The sequence below is a fragment of the Panthera tigris genome, chromosome D1, assembly GCF_018350195.1.
Source record: "Panthera tigris isolate Pti1 chromosome D1, P.tigris_Pti1_mat1.1, whole genome shotgun sequence".
In the NCBI taxonomy this organism is placed as follows: Eukaryota; Metazoa; Chordata; class Mammalia; order Carnivora; family Felidae; genus Panthera; species Panthera tigris.
This window is the reverse complement of record NC_056669.1, coordinates 84,457,033-84,476,201: the sequence shown is the minus strand read 5'-3', so window position 1 is coordinate 84,476,201 and position 19,169 is coordinate 84,457,033. Positions and strand designations below refer to the sequence as shown.

At 37.2% G+C, this 19,169-nt stretch overlaps 1 protein-coding gene across 2 annotated transcripts in view; it reads left to right on the top strand.

Annotated features, from left to right (window-relative positions):
- Window positions 1–19,169, top strand: part of DCDC1 (doublecortin domain containing 1) — a 490,317-nt gene that overhangs the window by 447,247 nt on the left and 23,901 nt on the right. For both annotated transcript variants that reach the window (XM_042959037.1, XM_042959036.1), the window contains 7 exons: window positions 2,883–3,068; window positions 4,954–5,157; window positions 6,487–6,688; window positions 9,822–9,974; window positions 10,692–10,793; window positions 15,494–15,630; window positions 16,852–17,031. In XM_042959037.1, coding sequence (XP_042814971.1) covers window positions 2,883–3,068; window positions 4,954–5,157; window positions 6,487–6,688; window positions 9,822–9,974; window positions 10,692–10,793; window positions 15,494–15,630; window positions 16,852–17,031 — 1,164 coding nt within the window. The remainder of the gene's footprint in view (window positions 1–2,882; window positions 3,069–4,953; window positions 5,158–6,486; window positions 6,689–9,821; window positions 9,975–10,691; window positions 10,794–15,493; window positions 15,631–16,851; window positions 17,032–19,169) is intronic.

Here is a 19,169-nt window from a genome sequence, read left to right as displayed (position 1 = left end):
GAATGTTTTAATTTTCTGCCTTTAAGCAATGTGTAGAAAAATGGAAGTCGTAGGTACATACAGAGAAATCCATAGTAGAATTTAAGAATTACATCTTCAAAAGTATCATTTAAAGTTTGGCTTTGAATTGAGTTAACTCTACGTACTTAAAGGGAGTATTTCAAGTAATATGACAAAGGCAAAAAGAGCCAAGAACTTGGAGTCAGGAGTCAGTTTTACATTTCAGTTCTGCCATGTACTACTTAAGTATCCTTGGATGAAAACTTCCCTCTCTCAGCTTTTGTTTTCTCATCTGTAAGTTGATTGAGAATGGTATTAACTCTGGCTGTACTTAACTTTTAGCCTTGTGAGGACAAAGGCAAATTAGAGAGTCTATATAAAAGTACTTTAAAATTTTATTATGGAGATTTTCATACATATTCAAAAATATAATAGTGTAATAAATCCTCATATATTTATCATCTTAATTCAACTGTTATCAAGGTTTTTCAATACTTACAAACCCCAGACATGATACCATTTCACCTTCAACTTAAGTACACCTCTAAAATATTGGAGAATTTTCATACCTAATTATGCCATTATCACGCCTAACAAAATTAATAATACATTTTGGCTATCAAGTACCCTGTTCTTAATCAAATTTCCTAGGTTCTCCTAAAAAAATTATTCTTATTGTTGCTTGGTCTGAGTCAGGATTGAAACAAGGTCCTTGTATGACCTTTGGTTGTAGAATCTAGAATTTTCCTATAGGATGCCTCCTATTTGGATATGACTGTTCACTTCTGTGGCATTTTTATATTTGTTTCTGTCATGATTCCTGTAAAAGTAATTTAACGCTAAAGTTGTAATTAGATTTATGTTCAATATTTTTTGACAAGAATTGTCATGGACTTTACTGTGTATTTCATATTGACCATTTATGCAAGGGTACAATCTCTGGATTTTCCATTTTTAGTGATAATGGGTATCAGTGGGCATGATCACAACCGAATCTCACATTTAACAAATCTCCCAATGACTTTGCATCTAGTGTCACTCTTTGGTGATCTTTGCTTAAATCGGTTATTAGGAGTTTCCAAAGGGTCAATATTAGGGGCGCCTGGGTGTCTCAATCGAGCGTCTGACTCTTGATTTTGGCTCAAATCATGATCCCAGGGTCATGGCATCAAGCCCCGCATTGACCTCAACACTGAGCGTGGAGCCTGCTTAAGATTCCACCCCTCCCCACTTCCCCTCTCTGTTGCTCCATGCTTTCTCTCTCTCTCTCTCTCAGAATAAAAGGGGTGTTAGTTTTGTTTAATTCTGTCATTTTCCCAACATTTATTAGCTGAACTTTTTATTTTATTTTATTTTATTTTATTTTTTTAATGTTTATTTTTAAGAAAGAGAAAGACAGAATATGAGTGGGGAAGGGACAGAGAGAGAGGGGGGGAGACACAGAATCCGAAGCAGGCTCCAGGTTCTGAGCTGTCAGCACAGAGCCCTACACGGGGCTTGAATTCACAAACTGTGAGATCATGACCTGAGCTGTCAGCCGGCCGCTTAACCGTCTGAGCCACCCAGGCGCCCCTATTAGCTAAATTTTTAATGTAGGGAAGAATTTCAACGAGGTTCATCCTCTTCAAGTAGGTATTTGACTACCCAAAAATATAGTTTGTAAGTGTTGGTAGAATAAATGTTTATTCTTTCTATCTGACTTCTCTATTGTGGTATAATAAACAACCTGAAAACTTAGTGGCTTAAACTAAGAACGATTTTTTTTTCGCTCTGTTGGCCAATAATTTGGGCTGAGCTCAGTGGAGCAGCTCTGCTGGTCTTGCCCAAAGTCACTAATGTGACCCTAATATGTAGTCATCTCGTGGTACATTAGTAGGTTGGTGGTTCTATGGGGACTGGGTGGTTAACGATGGTCTCCCTCACATATCTGGAGGTTAGCAGGCAGTTAGCTGGGGTTCTTCATTCTCCTCAAGGCTTCTTAAGTAGGCTAGCTCAAGTGTGTTCATATTGTGGTCTCAGGGTTCCAGTGGCAGCCAAAAGAGAACCAGCTCCAATGTGCAAACACTTCCTAGGCATCTGCTTGCATCATCACATTTACTGATACGTTGACCAAAGCAAGTCACACAGAGTTGCTCAGATTCAAGGAAAAGACAAAAAAAGAAACATTTCTTGACTGGAAGAGAAGCAAAATCACATTTCAGAAGGACATGCAGACCAGGATGGGGAGGTTTTATTGTGGCCATGTTTGCAAATAATCTGCCACACTTTCTAATGGCCAGTTGTCAGAGTTATCAATTGGTGACAGTTTACTTCCAGTGGACTCCAATAAGCTGCAATTTTGTTTTTACGTGTTTGTTGTTTTTTAATTGTTATATTTACTTATATCTTTAGCATCATTATGAGCTCATGGGACTTATATATTTAAACATATCTAAAGGGTTCTTTTTGTTGTTCCCCAATTGTCCTAGGGTGGGCCAGTGGAGGCTTCTTCATGTTGGTTCTTGTGTCTTTTTAACATGACTCCTTTACTCTTGGATGGCTTCTTTTCTTTCCAGGCACTACAGGACATCACTTGCTTATCTTATATATTTCTTGCCCCACATCTGGAACTGGCCATTCCTCCATGAAACCCTGATTCTTGGCATAAGTTATACTCATTGATGTTGAATTGTCATTGCCTCTAGTCTTTTTCAGTCAATAGAATTTAGAAATATGTTTTTTAATATAGTTATTGGGGAGCAAAATCATTCACTCATGTTGAGATTTCAAATATAGCATTTGGAGATCATATAAATGCTTTATTCGTATTGTAAAGTATTCTACAAAAATGCTATAATAATTTAGATGCCCCTACATAAAAACATCTCTGTTCCTTTTTTTAGGGATACTATTATCTCTCACCCACTGGAAAGAGGAAAATTGTGCTCTGCTTAGCGTGTGGACGATCCATGAGAGCAGAGAAGGGGCTGAAGCAGTCGCTTCCAGGGCTGCCATTCCTCTGTGCCTCTGGCTCCAAGACCCAGAAGCCCTTCTCACGAGGGCCTTTCAAGGTCATCAGTGTGGCAAAGGTGTGTAACGACCTGAGCTCTGCTAATACATGTATGGCATCACTTTGGAAACTTTGACGCATTCATTATCTGCCTTGCACTCAAGTTCATCTCCACTCATCCAATTCATCTTCCTCTGATGCACCTTTACCATTCCACCTGCATTGATTTCCTTTTCCCCATTGTAATTTAAAATACATTGTCTATTAATAGTTCGATACACTCTTTGAAGTTAATTGGGCACTTCTGCGGCTTTAATCATCTACTGACACCTTCCACTGCTCTCTGTGTTGCTTTTAAATGAGGAAGTAACTGCAAATCTTTACTTAGCAGGGCAGCTTTTTTGTCTACATTCACAGGGAAAACTTTTTACTAGTATGGAACATTTCAGGGGGAATTTGACATGTTGTTAATGATTGTTCAGGTTGGATGCTTGAATTCATGCATCCATGTCTAATACTATTTATAGCTGTGGAGAAAAAAAAAATCTCTGCCACTTTCCTGTGATCTTAATTTAAAATGGCACCATTTAAAAAGTCCCCTCCTTCAAGTTTAGAGTAAGATGTCCTAAGGGGAACTTACACACCTATATAAAAAGAAGCAATTCCTAAGAGAAGCTTCTAACTTGGGTGTGCTCTCTGGGGCTTGCCAGGTCCATTTCCAGATATCTTTCCTCTTTCCCCTAAACCAGATACACAGTGCAGGGTGGAGGGGACACCCTCCATCTGGAGGGGACATGAAGAGTTGCAATAAGCATTAAGTGCAACAGTAACTCTAATGGAGAAAAGAAGTCCTCTGGGGAAGTCTGAAGGCATTTGGCTTTGCTTTAATGATGGTGGGGTTAAGGGGGTGGTGGTGAGCTGATTGGAAAGAATCCCCAATGTTACAACATCTCAAACAGAATTTTTCCCTCAAAGCAGCATCCTGAGTAGGGTTTGAAAGAGAAAGGTGAAGTGTGATATTTACCACCCTCATTATGGTGTTATGGGAAATCAAATAGCTATGTTCTAGGTTAGGAGATCATAGGCAACCCACCGCAAAGCAGAACACTGCTTTTCGGCCTTGCAGAGAAAACAGCGGGTGGGTATCTAGTTAAGGTTGGGTCCTGCCTGTGCTCATGAATTCCTTAGACCATGTTACTATGGAATATCTTATCTTGTTCTCCACTCTGCTTTCTGCATCTGCTCTTTTGTAGTCTTGGGTTCTGCATGCTTTCTATAAGTTCTTATTGCCACGTAGCCCGCTGCACAATGTTTCCCGGAATGTATGCTTAGTAAATATGGAAGCTTGAGAGCCACTCAGGGAGACTTCCCTTAGCCTCCCTCTTACCTCTCTTGACTTGTGGAGTGTTGAGTAATCCTTTCTGCCCTTCTTGTCTTTGCTGCAATAAGCCAAAAGCCGAACCTACACATGTGGCTAAGACTGCACTCATTCCCCTCCCCCTTTTTCAGCCTGCCACCACGGGATGGGATCATCCTCAAGTTAAAGATCAAGAGGATATCCGTAGTGCCAGCATCCTATCACTTCAACCCAAGGCTTTCTCTGGCCCTGGCATCCTTCTTCCCCAGCTCCTGTCACAGGAGAAGGCAAAATAGAAAACAGGAGAAGCCCAGAAACACAAACCAGAGGCCTAAAGTCACCTAAGGACTCCATGACAGGGCTGGGAAGAGAACTGATTTCTGACACAATGTTCTTCTCACCGTGATATCCAAGACCTATAGCATATGGAGTAAGCATTTCAAAACTTAGATACCACACACATGTATATGCAGATATTTATTAAATTAAGAGATTGAAATATACCAAAGTAACAGAAACTAAAAGAAAAAGCTTGAGTAAACCTCTGTTTTGTTTTGTTTTGTTTTGTTTTGTTTTGTTTTGTTTTGTTTTGTTTTGTTTTAATCAGGCTGATTTATCTTCTTATGAGGCTGAGAAAACGCTAAGTTATTATGAAGAACGTCTATTATCTTTACGGATGAAGACCTGCACACAAGTTGTATCTCATGGTGGTCTAGCAGCTATGCACCAGAAGGCAGTGAAAATAATTGCATACAAAAATGGAGATGGATTTCGAAATGGAAAGTTAATTGTTGCTGAAACATTCCCCACAGTAAGTGGCTATCACTTAAATGTTTCTTGCATCCTCAGAGGTAATGATAATAGTGATTCTTCTGACAAGAAGAAAGCAATGGGATTGAATGATAAATGTCCCTGGCCAGTTTCACTAATTTAAGTTGATGAGATCAAGATCTTGGTTTTCTTAAAGATATTCTTTTTTATTGTACTTCTCTGGATACAGACTCAGAAAAATGAGAAATCAGAATATGGTTTTTAGACTGGGTCCAGAGCAAAGATGTACAAAAGCAGGGGGAAGATAAAGCTACCAGAGTTTCTTCACTCTTGTGATAGACAGAATTCCTTTGTTTGTTTGTTTGTTTGTTTGTTTTTTGCCTTCCTTCCCATTCTACCTTCAAATTGTATGTTATTTGAATTTGCCAAGAGACACTACCTCATTTATCATTTGGAAAAAATGAGCACTAATTTGTTGACAGCTTATTTCGCTTCATTCTCAAATTGGAGAAGCAAGAGTTGTGTTAGGAAGGAATATGTGGTTACTGTCATAGAGGCTCCTCCTTATAGTCACGGGAAGGAAGGAGAGTTCAAAAGGCCCAAACCCAGCTTTGTCCTTTCATTGCTTGGTGATTATCTTGTCTATATATTCTGGGCAGTGCCTTTAACAGCATATTTTACAAGCAATGTTAAATATGATATGGAGTTACCCTGGAGACCTCCTTGCAAACACACAAGTACATACCTACTCATTCACTCACCTTTTTGGTTGAATACAAGTGGCTTTTTTATTAAGATATTGTTCAGCAAACCAAGCAAGTCACAAAAGTTAGCAACTTCAATATTCACCCTGAGCTCCACAGCTGTATTCTGTAGTTTTGGGCAAAAATGTTAACATTTCAGCCTGTTTTCCTATCCACAAAATGGAAGTAATAACATGTTTCAGTTTGGGCTTGAAAGTCAACTACTCATTCATTTTAAAGCAGTTCATCAATGTGAAGTGTTACTATTTTATACCTTATAAAGCAACAAAATTGAAAGTGGATCTCTAAGTTGAACACTTATTAGAAAATAAATACTCTGATGATAAAATATATTAACTGGTTCATGATTAAATATATCAGCTGCTGTGTTAAATTTTTGGAGCTGATTTTCACAGCTTGAGTAAAGACTAATTTTGTGAGGTTATATCAGACAATCTAATATAAAAAATTATCTCTACTCAAAGATCAAATCAGTAGTTATTCACCTTTCCATTTCCCCAAATTAAAGGATTTTCTCAAATTTCTAAAATAAGAAGCTCTTCACAATTATTCCCAGCTCTATCCCTTTCTTCTCTAATCATTTCCTTATATTCTTTGTTATTAAGCTTCTTACAGAATGTACGGAGCAACTTGGTCTTGCCAGAGCAGCATCCAAAGTTTATACCAAAGATGGAACCACAGTCCTTTCCTTACGTGACTTGGTTTTATGGGCTCTGGATGAATCTTTCATCCAGAGAAACGCTGAGGAACCAAAGAAAGAGGCAGCCTCTGTTGGGACAAAAGAAGCAACTATTAAAAGTATGAAAGGTTGGTTATATTATACAAATCAGGATTTAGCTGATTCTCCCTATTTTTATCGTAAAAAAGTTAAATGTGGTTCTTTGATTCAGTCAGCCCTTCTACAATTATAAAATCACAGAAAGCTACTCTCATGTGAGGTTCTCATATTGCTTTTACCTTGAAGAATAACAAGAAACATTTTTTAAAAGAATATCAATTTGGTGTCAGCACCAAAACAGTCAATATATTGCCTCAAATTTATAAAATATGTTTGACAGTTTAGCTACTTTATGAGCAGCTTTGTTATTAAATTTGAAACCAGAACCGACTGGAGACCACTTAAGAAAGTGGGGTTTGATCAGTGCAAGAGGTGTTGCCCACCAGCTGCCCTAACCTGCCCCTGCCCATCTCCACTGCTTCTCTAAACTCTCAGAAGCTCCAGTGAAAGCGCCTGTATTGCAGCTCCTAGCACATTGTGTTATAATCATCTGTTTACATCTTTGTGTGTCTCATTTAACTATGTACAACTTGAGGACAGGGACAAACTATGTCCCCAGCAACAGTTTGCTAAATGAAAATGAGTCTTGCTCACAGTGATTCACCAGAGTAATCTCAGCTTTCCATTGTTATACTGAGAGTCATCATTTAAAGCTTAAGAACTTGAGTTTTGGAGTCAGAATACCAGGATTCAGATTCTAGATCTGTCACTTGCTAGCTGAATGATCTTGGGCAAGTTGTTTAAACTCTTGTACCTCAGTTGCCTCATTTTACAAATTTTACACTGATAGTCATGTAAATGTATACTCATTTGGTCTCATAGGTATGAATATGTATTCATAAGAGTATATATGAATAGGAATTTATATATAAATGTGTATGTCACTTAGAATAGTGCCTGGTTGATGTTGACTAAACATCCAGTGAATAGTAGCTATCATTATCGTATATAGGATTGAGTAGGAAAAACCCACTTTTCCTCCTGTGTGTCTCTTTATTCTCACATTCTTATCACATTCACACTTCTGACACCTGATGTGTGGTTTCCCCCCCACACACCAAGCAATTATGCAACACCAGCTGGATGTCCTATAATTTAAGTCAATTCTGCCACTATCTACCTAGATATAGTATCAGATCCCACAGGTTAAGAGCTTAGTCCCACAGACTGCGCCCCCACCACCTCTCACTTCAGATATCCAGACCTGTGTTTCTGATCAGTTGGCTTAAATTGGAAATTCCCATGTTTAAATATTCCTTCAGTTTGATTAATTTGCTAGAGCAGCTCACAGAACTCAAGGAAATGTGTACGTACTGTCTACTGGTTTATTATGAAAGGATGTGATAAAGGATACAGATAAGCATCCAGGTGGAAGAGATGAATAAGATAAGGTATGTGGGAAGGAGCCCGGAACTTCCATGTTCTCTCTAAGCCTGCCACTCCTCTCTTACCAGCTCCATGTGTTTACCAACCCAGAAAGTCTCCAAATCTTGTACTTTTGGCATTTTTATGGAGAATTCATCATGTAGGCATAATTGTCCACTAATTCCATTTCCAGCCTCTCTTCCCTCTTTCGGGAATGAGAGTGGGGTGGAAAATTCCACGGTTCTAATCATGGCTTGGTCTTTCTGGTGACCAGCCTTCATCCAAGAGTCTGTCATTAGAAAACAAGATACTGCTATCATCCAAGAAATTCCAAAGGATTTAGGAGCTCTGCATCAGGAACCAGGATCAAAGACAAAAAGAATCACTTAGAAAATTACAAGAAATTTAGAAGCTCTCTGCCAGGAACTTGTGACAAAGACCAGTATATATTTTTTTCTATTATTTCATAATGATATTATTTGTCCTGTTTTCTAATGAGTTTTTAAAATTAATTATGTGACCTTTTAATGCCTAGATGATCATTAAAGTGTTTAGTTTGGCCTTTACTTGCCATATAGATATCTGATCTCTAGGTTCTGGCATATTATAATCTCAAAGGCTCTTCTTTTAATTTTGTATTTAAATTAAGTCCAGAAGTAATGTTATTCATGCTGGACTACTAAAGGGTGTGGCCATCCCTTCCCCTCTGTATTCTAGAGGTTATCAGGATCTAGAGGATCCTGAATTGTGGCTTATGTTATGCCATCAGTTTGTGTTGAGGGACTTTAAAAAAAACAGGCATCAGTCAAAAACTCAGTATCGCGTTTATTATGGAGATGGTGGTTATGGGCACAGGTTCTGGAGGTATAAGGCCTGGTTTCTAATCCTGGCTCTGCTGCTACTTATCTATGTGACTAAACCTCAGTTACATTGTAAAAAAAGGAATGAACCTGCCCCAGAGTATCATTCTGAGAATTACATGTGATAATGTATGCAGAGGTCTTAGTGACATGCCCAGCATGTTAGAAGTTCTGAATATTGCTCATTTCTATTGTAGGACACTGTTTGCTCTCTCACAAATAACCCCTTTAGGAAAACCCTGAAATAAATTTATCTCAGATCTCAGGAACCAGGAAAGTTGTATCTTCTGAAGAATTTATGACTCTGTGTGGGCCATATGAACCTTGATATTGTGTTTTCCTCTTTGCTTGGGCCACTGGAATGCTCAGAAGCCAAACTGTGCTTTACCTCTAGCAAATGGAAACACTGTGATTTTCATATCCATTTAATAATAAAAATATTATCTAGCATTTTTTGGATACTTGTCCAATTAATTAGACTGAACACTATTTATTCTAAGCACTTTCCTCTTTTATTTTTCCTTTTAATCTTCCTAACAGCAGAATGAGATAGATACTATTATTCATTTGAAAGATGAGGACACTGAAGCATTTTATCTCTGGCTTTAGCCTAGAAAGGCTTTCCCCCTTTCCTTAGTTTTCTTATATTTTTATTTTATTCCTTTTCAGAGTAGCTATTTTGGTTAGCCACCTCAGATTTCTGTCACAACTAGGTAAAGTGTAAAAAAGGAATCTAAAAATATATTTACAATCAGAGTAGTTTAAATTATTTGATTGCATATGAAGTTTCTGGTCAAATTTATGTGTTTGCATCTGATTAGGTATCGCCTATTTAAATCAAGTCATTAATAAGAAAGGAAATCTTTTGAATAAACAAATGAACTTAGGAGGCAAATTTATCCATTGTGCAGTGGTAAATGTGTCATTTGTTTCCTAGAAAACCCAAGAACAAAAGAGAAAACCACATTATTTCCAAAGTCTGTGACATCCGATAGTTTGGATGGTGTAGATAAGTCTTTGCTCACCCTCATCCTCAGAAATCCCATTGCCATCTGGGTATCTTGTGGTGAACCATTTCTATCTCCAAATGGTAAGTTTTTTGTTTTTGCTTGCTTTCAAGCAAGTGTATAAAAGAAAGAGAAATAAATTTTATGCCACCATAAGAAAAGAATTAAATGTGTACAATGTCAACATAATAACATCACATTTATGCACAGAACAGGAGGTCCATCAATTAACATGTGCACAAGGATAGCTATGCTCCTTTATTTGCACAGTCGCCTGCTTTTTCTTACTGGAATGGAGTATTCTGCATGGAAAAATGTCTAATTTAGTTGATAAAGAGATCCTTGGTCTATAAGACTGAGAATAATGGTATACATTAGAAAATAACAAATGAGTTTAATTCACACTGAAGACGACCTGTCTGCACATTTTCATTTTTAAGAATTGCACCCTTTAGGCAGTAGGTGGATGTTTAAAAAATGAATGGTTCCAAGCAAGGCTTTCATCACCTCCAAATAGTTTGTGGAGGTGGAAAATGAAATATGGCTATTGCATATGGTAAATCTATGTAATAAAACAGCACGGTTCTTCTTTTTTTTCCCCCCTCTCCATTCCATAAAGAAATGCCTTAAGCCCTGTCATCTTTCAAATGAGGTTTCTTTTAATGACCCTTACCTTTTAATTACTTATTTCTAATTGAATCTATTTCTTGCAGCAGAAAGTTCTTTATAAATTATTGGCTTGCATGATAAATTACTGTTGATAACACAATGCAGGATAAAATATCATGTATTTTTTCTAGCTTTGCAGAAAGTAGAAAAATTAGAAAAACAGAACTGGCTAAGAAAGGACAAAATTTTGGCTGATCTAGACACCATGAAACACAAAATGAGGCAGTTAAAAGGTCAGTATGAACTAAATCAAGTATCATCGTATTTATTTCTAAATGTAACCCCAATTTACTGGTAGTTTTTTCCTACTATTAGATACCAGATGTTTAACTGAGTACCATAAATATTGTGCCACAAAAGTCACTTGAGCCAGTCTAAAACCTAATAATGTATCTTCTAGTACTGATTGTATATTTGTAATCTTTATATTAAAATGAATATCACATGAATTATAGGCAAATTTTTAAAATTAGGAGACTGCCTGGGTCATATAACCCCTATGGTGGGATTGAAACAGTTGCTGAACTGACATTTTGTGGGCTTTGAAATTAGGTCTTAAACAAAACTTGCTGTCTATTCTTTGGGAATTACTGGGGACGAAGTGTTTTGTTTTTTGTTGTTGTTTTGTATGTTTGTTTTTTTCAATAATTTGAGTGAGGAAATACTAAATTCTTCAAAGGTCAATGTCACTATCTCAGAAGGGCTTCTTTTTTTCTTGTTAGGCAGCACAAAATATGCTATTCATAGTCAAAGTGATCAATTGGCAATGTTTGTTCTCCTCTTTCATTCTCTTTGTCAATGAATCTTAGGTTCTGGACCTTATACTATTCCTAGCACTTGAGATATCATATGGTTCTTTGGAGAGAAGTAGTGTATTGTGGACTTTAGTCTGGAAAGGAATACATTTCAGGCTCCGTGATTTCTATAACAGGATTTCAACTCCTAAGGATGTGCACTGTGTATTGTTGAAAGCATGTGAATTTTATTTCGATAAGCAACGCAGCTACTTGTAAATGCACAAGACGGAGCTCTGGATTGAGATGACTACTGTTCAGTTCTTACCAAAAGAATTATTGGGTCTAAATGAAAAGCCTCTATTATGACTGATGACCTCTACTGCTTCAACTACTAGTCATTTTCACTTGAGTATCCCATAAGCGTGTCCAAAACTAAAGTTATCATGTTACCACCACTCCAATTACTACCACTTCATTTCTTCGAGCAGTGGATGCCACCACCATCTGCCCAGGTGTTCCATCTTAGAAACCTGGGAGTCATCCTTGGCATCTCCCTGTCTCTCACTTTCTCCAAGCAAGTATCAGTAAGTCTGGTGGCTTCTAATCTATTAAATTTATCTCAAATGAATTCTGTCTTAATCCCCAACCGTATTATCTAAATTCAAGCTATTGTCATCTATTCTTTGGATTACTGGAACAGCTTTGTAACTTGTCTCCCTGCTTCCAGTCTTGACAGTAGTTTCTATTCTATGCTAATGACGATGTTCTGAATCTGGAGTGATCAGGCAAAAATACAAAGGTGTCATGGTGCTCCAGGCATAAAACCTTTCAAAGCTCCTTATTATCTTTAGGACGATGAAACTCCTTAATGTTGCCTTGCACCATCTGGTTCTGTGTGAGTTTCTCTCTTTCCTTGTCCACTCCACTCCACCAGTTGGACTGTTTTTCAGTCCTCCAGATGTACCAGGCACTTTCTTAACTCTGGGCTTGTGGAACAATTTAGTTTCTTCTGCCTCAAGTTTCTCTCTCTCTTGTCCTCTTGGATTGCTTGAACTCATTATATACTTTTCAGCTTACTCGTTGTTCTTCCTAAAAGCCTTCCTTTTCCATGTCAGGAATAATGTGGTTTATCACACCTTGAACTTCCCCTGTGATAATTGTTATCACATTAATATTATTACCTGGTCATGTGACTGTCTTCCCTATGATACATTATAAATTCTACACCCTTCCTGTTTGCTCTGTGAATAGTTGTAGAATGACTGAATTAAAGAATGGTTGGAATTTCAACCATTCACTCCACTGAGTTTTCTAAGGTCTATTCCTATATCAAATTAAATCAATAAAAAGCAACATACTAAAAATGGCACCTGGCAGAGCTGCCTTTACTGTATGCTGATTTTGTATCATGTCTTCAGCTTTTATTATAATTAAGTACTAAAAAAAGCGTTTAAAGTTCAGTTGGTATCATCTACAATATCATGCTTGACAATAGTCTGTTTGGTCGGATGGTGTCCATTATGGAGGAATCCATTAATGAAATTTCTCTTAGAATTTAGTGCTAGGATAAATCTTGTCTCTACTGACAAACTGTTATATTTTCTGCTATTAAATGTAAATTCAATGCATGCTTATAAAATACCTACTATGAGGACAGGCTTTTCTAGTTGTTGGGCTTAGGAAGATAAATAAGAACAAGTCAAAGTTCAGTTAACTGCAGTCCCTGTTGGATAATGAGCTTCTTGAGGATTGGATGAAAGAGGAGGTATGAGAGGTATAAATAGTGGCTAAGTAGATTATTTTCCATTATTATAGCCATTGGTAAATGCGACACATGTTTATTAAGCATATGCTATGTATAAAGTACTATGCTAAACTGACTTTACATTTCATTTATAAGTATGGTCATTGCTAATATTAATCACGATGCTAGTAATAACTTTGTAGGGTTTTTATGATTAAGTAACAGATGTCAAGTATTTACTGCATGCATAGCACATAATAAATACTCAATAAGTATTAGAATAAAGGTTCCTGTGAAGGCAGCCCATTTTCTGACTTGGGGTCTTAAAAACTGATCAATGAAACTAAGAAATGGCAGATTAGGCCAAAGTATCATCTTTGTTACATATAAAGACAATGATGGAGCATTTTATTTAGTGTGAGAGCTAAATGGATTTGCCAACTAAAACCTCAAATGAGGTTGACTTACCCTCCCAGCCATAGATAATGCTGAAACAGTGTGGGCCTCTAATCAGGGGAGGGGTATGGGGGATCTGTACAGGTGAGATTTATAGTCTGAAAGAACAGCAAAGCACTCATGTTTTCTAGTTTTCCCCACTAATTGTTAGCTATTATCATTACTTTCCCCATATATCATATGAAATAAAATAGGATATATGGGAAATGTAATAAGAAAATAAAAATAATTTAATCAATACATTTTGCCTGGTTTCAATTTGTATTCTTACCTACATAAATAATAGTTTGTTATGAACATCTTTTCCCGAACCAAAACCTTTTGTGATGAATTTATGTCTCTATGAAAATTATAGTGCAAATGCATTAGTTTTTTTTAGAGACCATTAGAAGCAAGTTGACAAAAAACAAATAATGCATAATGGTTTTTGCTCTTTTCCTACATTCAAATCCTGGCTCTTAAGAGTGTAAATGATAAACTATTGCTGGGCTCTCTTTAGTTGAGCAAAGTTTTAGTGTTCAAAAGGCACTATAAATAAAATACTTATGTATCATAAATTAATGTTGTCTCCACTTTATGAATAGAGTAGGCTACAAACTATATTTGCGTAAATTTGCGTTATGTATTTTTCTTGTACCACTGTGGTCTTCTCCAAATCATGTAACCTAATGGCATTCAATTATATTTTCTCCACATCCATAAATTGCATAGAATGCTTATTGGGTATATAGAATTCTGGTTTCTCTGAAAAGTCATTGCTGCCATTTATTTTTATTGCTGGATCTGTTTCCACAAACTTGAGCTTACAAGAACACGAATGCTTTATTCTCTGCAAATACTAAATTATTTTCAAAGAGTTTTGTTTATGGTCATGGTCTGAGAATCTGCACATTAAGACTCCCTTGGCAACAAAATTAAAACCCAACTTTGTGTTAGAATTTCTATTATTTTATCCACCTAAATGTTACTTTCTCAGAGAAGCCTTCTCTGGCAGTTGAGACTAAGCACTGAGCTTAGTGTTACATACTTTTATATAAATGCACTTTTCTGGTGCAGCACAGTTGCAATCAATTATTGGTATAATCATTTCCTTGATATCTGCCTTACCCACCAAACTTGAGCCAGGACTGAATCTTGAGCATGTTTGTATTTGCATTATCTAGTGCAAAGCCTGACTGATAGCTAGTGTTCAACATAAGTTTCTAGAAAGAACATGCAAGAGGAAGCATTATTTGTACTTAAAAAGTTTAGAGATCAGTATAAGACTCAGTATGAGTTTATCTTCAACATAGAAAAAGAAAACAATTTGATAATTAGGATTTTTAAATCTCTTTTATAACAATTTTAAGTGGACTACTAGTTAAAAGAATGCATATGTTCAAATCAACACACTTATTAAATTATGCCTATTATTCTTTGGAGTACAGTATTCCAACAAATATTTTCTCTTACCACAGCTTTTTAACAACCTAAAGGGCACAGCAGAGGTGTCAGAAACTAATCGTGCTTGCGGGTATTATTAGATGGAAAAAAAGGCCTTCTGTCTCTCGGGTTAATATTATTTTAGAAGTACTTAATCCCCAGGCTGCTAAGCTAATTGTTGGGGAAAGGCTTATTATTAGTGAAGAGAACAAAACATATGTTCCATGACTGGAAGAGATGATGGGCTATATAGGTCATGGATTCTATTTGACTAAATTACCACTGAACCATATCGTGCATGAGAGGCTGGGGCCAGTGTGGAAGTCAGCATGTTATCTTTCTTTTCCATCTGTACAGTGAATATGCATATCCTGGCTGTTTGAAACCTCAAGCTCCCATATGAAGAAGCATTGTTAGATATTATTACCTTAGGCATCTTTGCTTTTATGATATATTTAGTATTTTAGCCTATGCTCCCAAGTGGAATGATTTATGCGTAGAATGCCAAACCAATTTATTTAAAATCTGAAAGCCCATCTTTGGAAACAACATTACCAGGGACTTCTTTCCCCAGGGCGGCGAGTAGCAGCATGTCAGCCAGCCGCCATGGTTCCCAACAAAAACCCTGTGCAGCCGGTGGTGATGGAAGGAGGATGGACCGAGAAGACTCAAGAGGAAATTAAACTCATGGAGCTCATAAGACATACAGAGGTGCGTTCTTCAGGACTCCAGACGTTAAAGACTGCCTCTTTAATAAGGTTTTAAAAGTATAGTATTGAATTTTAAAATTATGCTATTAATATATCCTCAGCATCTGGTCTGTTATGACCACATAAGCATATGCCAAGGATTGAGTTGGCATTTGGAGAGTAGTTATCTAAAAGACAGACAGCTCATAGGAAAGTCTGTTTTGTTTGAATGGAGACCAGAAATTATGACCTTAGCAAAGAAGAGAAAAAGGCCCAGTGGATATGTACAAAGGTAATTATAATAAGTGTAGTCAAGTTGAGCCTTATGGCTTCATTGCTCATCACTCCTAAGGGTATGTCTCAATATGTAAAAAGAGCAAGGAGCAAAATACTAATTGCAATGGAGACATTCAGAAGTGAGGAATTCAAAAAGCAGTTTCAGTCCAATTGGTTAATCAGTCAGGATTGCCAGACATAAAAAAAGTCGAGAAGAGAAAGGTCAGCTGTTGAGAGAGGACTGGGGATAGAGACCTGGGAAAACTTTTTGCTTTGTGAAGTTTTTCATCAAAATGATATGTTCTTATTTAATAGGGTTTCTCAAATCGTGAAATGTGTTCAATCTAAATCTTAGGCGTGTGCCCAAGTCAAGGTTACTAGAAAAAAAGAAATTGACATTGCTAGAAATATGACTTCTTGCCAAGCTGAGAAGGATAAATCACTGACCAGGGAATGAATGCAAAGCATTGAACTAGGACATGCTTGAAGTGGGATGAAAAGCTGCCTGGCAGGGATCTGGCAAAGTATAAGGGTGGTTGCTGTATTTTAAAAGACAGAGAGTAAAGACTCAAACAACAGTCATGCACATTCCCTGAAGCATTTCTTGGTTAAAGAAAATGATGTTGTGATTCTAATCAAAAACTCATTTGTTAGATGCAGAGAAATTGCTCAGTAGGAGAAACACCACACAGAAATCCAAAAACACATCTCTATTCATTTCTCCAAATTATAAATGAAAGTTAAGTGTTTTGCCAAAATAAATGCCTTATTATTATTACTCTAATGGTTCTTACTGCCTTTGATGACTCATGGAAGCAAGGGGGATTTAAGAAGATTCCGTGACAGGAGAGGGTAATGCACTTCCTAGAATTTTTAAAATATAATTTAAAATTATAAGGTATTTCTGTTTTCATCACATCCTTCATAAACATACTAACCAGGCAATTCTCTGGGCTTTTCTTACCAGGAGCACCTTTCTGCAGTTCAAGAACTGCAATCCAAAAGAAATTCTACAGTTGAAACTAAACGTATAGCACTCATTCAGAGCAGGCTGTACAAGCAGCCCAATGCAAAACGAGTCTGGATTTATCCAAATGGAGGCAGACCTGAAGATGGTACTTATGCCTGGGGCAAAACTATTTCAGAGGTAAATCTAGCGTAAAAGGAGATCGCTTCATTGGCCTGGATTCAAATTCTAGCTCGGGCATTTTTAGATTGTTAGATTAGGCGGATTATTTTACCTTTCTGGACCTCATTTCCTCATCTGTAAAATGGGAGTACTACTTTCCTCACAGGGTTGCTATGATGATTAAATGGGCTTGTATGTGTGAAAAATGTGGAGCTCAATGCTGTCTGACACGTGTGTGAATCAGAATATGATACTTGACCAGCAGAGAACAATGACAGTTAAACCCGCTGTAGCCAAAGAGTAAAATCTTAACTTTAAAAGCATAAATCGTTTTCCTGTTGTGTTTAAATCCTGGTTCACAAAAACGTGATTTTTTTTTTCCCCACCAGGAATTATTCACTAGATATGTTTTCTGTAGCGCAAACAACAGTACTCTTAGAGAAAAAACTATCATATTCTTACTACCCAGAGTACTGGGACCATGGCAAACTTTCCACTTTCCAAAGTTAAAACATTGACTAAGGAAAGGAGAAGTAGCTGTTCATTTATTTTTGTAATATCAAGGACATAGTCCTAAAATTTGACATTTTGCTTTAGTCTCTAAATAAAAACTTTAGGTAGCTAACAAATGGATTTTGATAGACTTTTAAAAAGTTTTGCAGTGGTATGTCAGATAATTGGCTTTTTATTTTGTGAAATGTTTTCATATAATTTTTCTGGGCCAAGAGGAAGTCATATGTAGATGAGATGTCAGCAGGGGTTGAAGGGTAAGGGGAGACAGGGCAATAGACTGATGGGGGTGGAGTTCAGGGAGGCTGATAAGGACACATAGAATAGGAGGTGCACCTGGGAAGAGTTCTGCCCCTGAGGACTGGAGTCTCAAAATGAGACTGGGACTACTCCTTTGCGCTGGGGACACTGAATAATAACTGCAAAAGCAGAAGTTGACAACCAATTTGCTCTACTTGAGAGAGAAGAGATAAATATGTAGAAAGCGTATTGAAAACTAGTAATACAAGCAAAGGAACTTCATACACATGGCGGGGGTGGGGTGGGGAAGAAAGTGATTATTGTTTTTTAAAGAGCAAAATCGGGGCGCCTGGGTGACTCGGTCGGTTGAGCGTCCGACTTCGGCTCAGGTCATGATCTCACAGCTCCTGAGTTCGAGTCCCGGGTCGGGCTCTGTGATGACAGCTCAGAGCCTGGAGCCTGCTTTGGATTCTGACTCCCTCTCTCTCTGCCCCTAACCCACTCACATTCTGTCTCTGTCTCTCTCAAAAATAAATAAACATTAGGAAAAAAAAATTTTTTTGAAAAGAACAAAAGCTTTTTCAATAAAAAACATCCTAGAAAATGTGCTATAACAAAGCTGAAATGTTCCTTCCTTGCTAGTTTCTTAAAAATTTTGAGTTCATACTGTAGGGGCAGCTCAGTGGGTTAAGTGTCCGACATCAGCTCAGGCCACGATCTCGCGGTCCATGAGTGAGTTCGAGCCCCGTGTGGGGCTCTCTGCTGACAGCTCAGAACCTGGAGCCTGCTTCAGATTCTGTCTCCCTGTCTCTCTGTTCCTCCCCCACTCACACACACACACTCTCTCTCTCTGTCGCTCAAAAATAAATAAATGTTAGAAAAAAATTTTTTTTTAGTTCATACCTAGAATGCCACACCTTAAAATGCATTTCACCATTGCAAGTAGAACTGATACATTAATGAGGAAACAGGAAGTGATTAATAAATAGATACAGGGTAGAGCAGGGGTGATAGGATTAAAGATAGTTTATCAGACTCCGAATAGCAAAACAATTTTTTTAAATTACATATATCCACTGGAGGAATAATTTTTTGATTTCTCTGACTTTCATGTAGCATGTAAAAGATACCCCATTTATGGGGTGATATTTTTATTATTCCATGATCATATATAATCTTTTATGAGCTTTGAATATGAAGGGCATTATGCTAGATGCTGTAAAATATTATTTTAATTTATGTATGTGAAATGATTTTGAACATTTAATAGTGTAGTGTAATTGACAAGTTAGCATCAATTGTGATGGTAGCAGTAGAAAGAATAAAATAACACATGGTCTATGTTCTCATCAAATCAATATTTCAAATTGGCAAACCATTTGAAAATATGTCAAAGTTTATTTGAG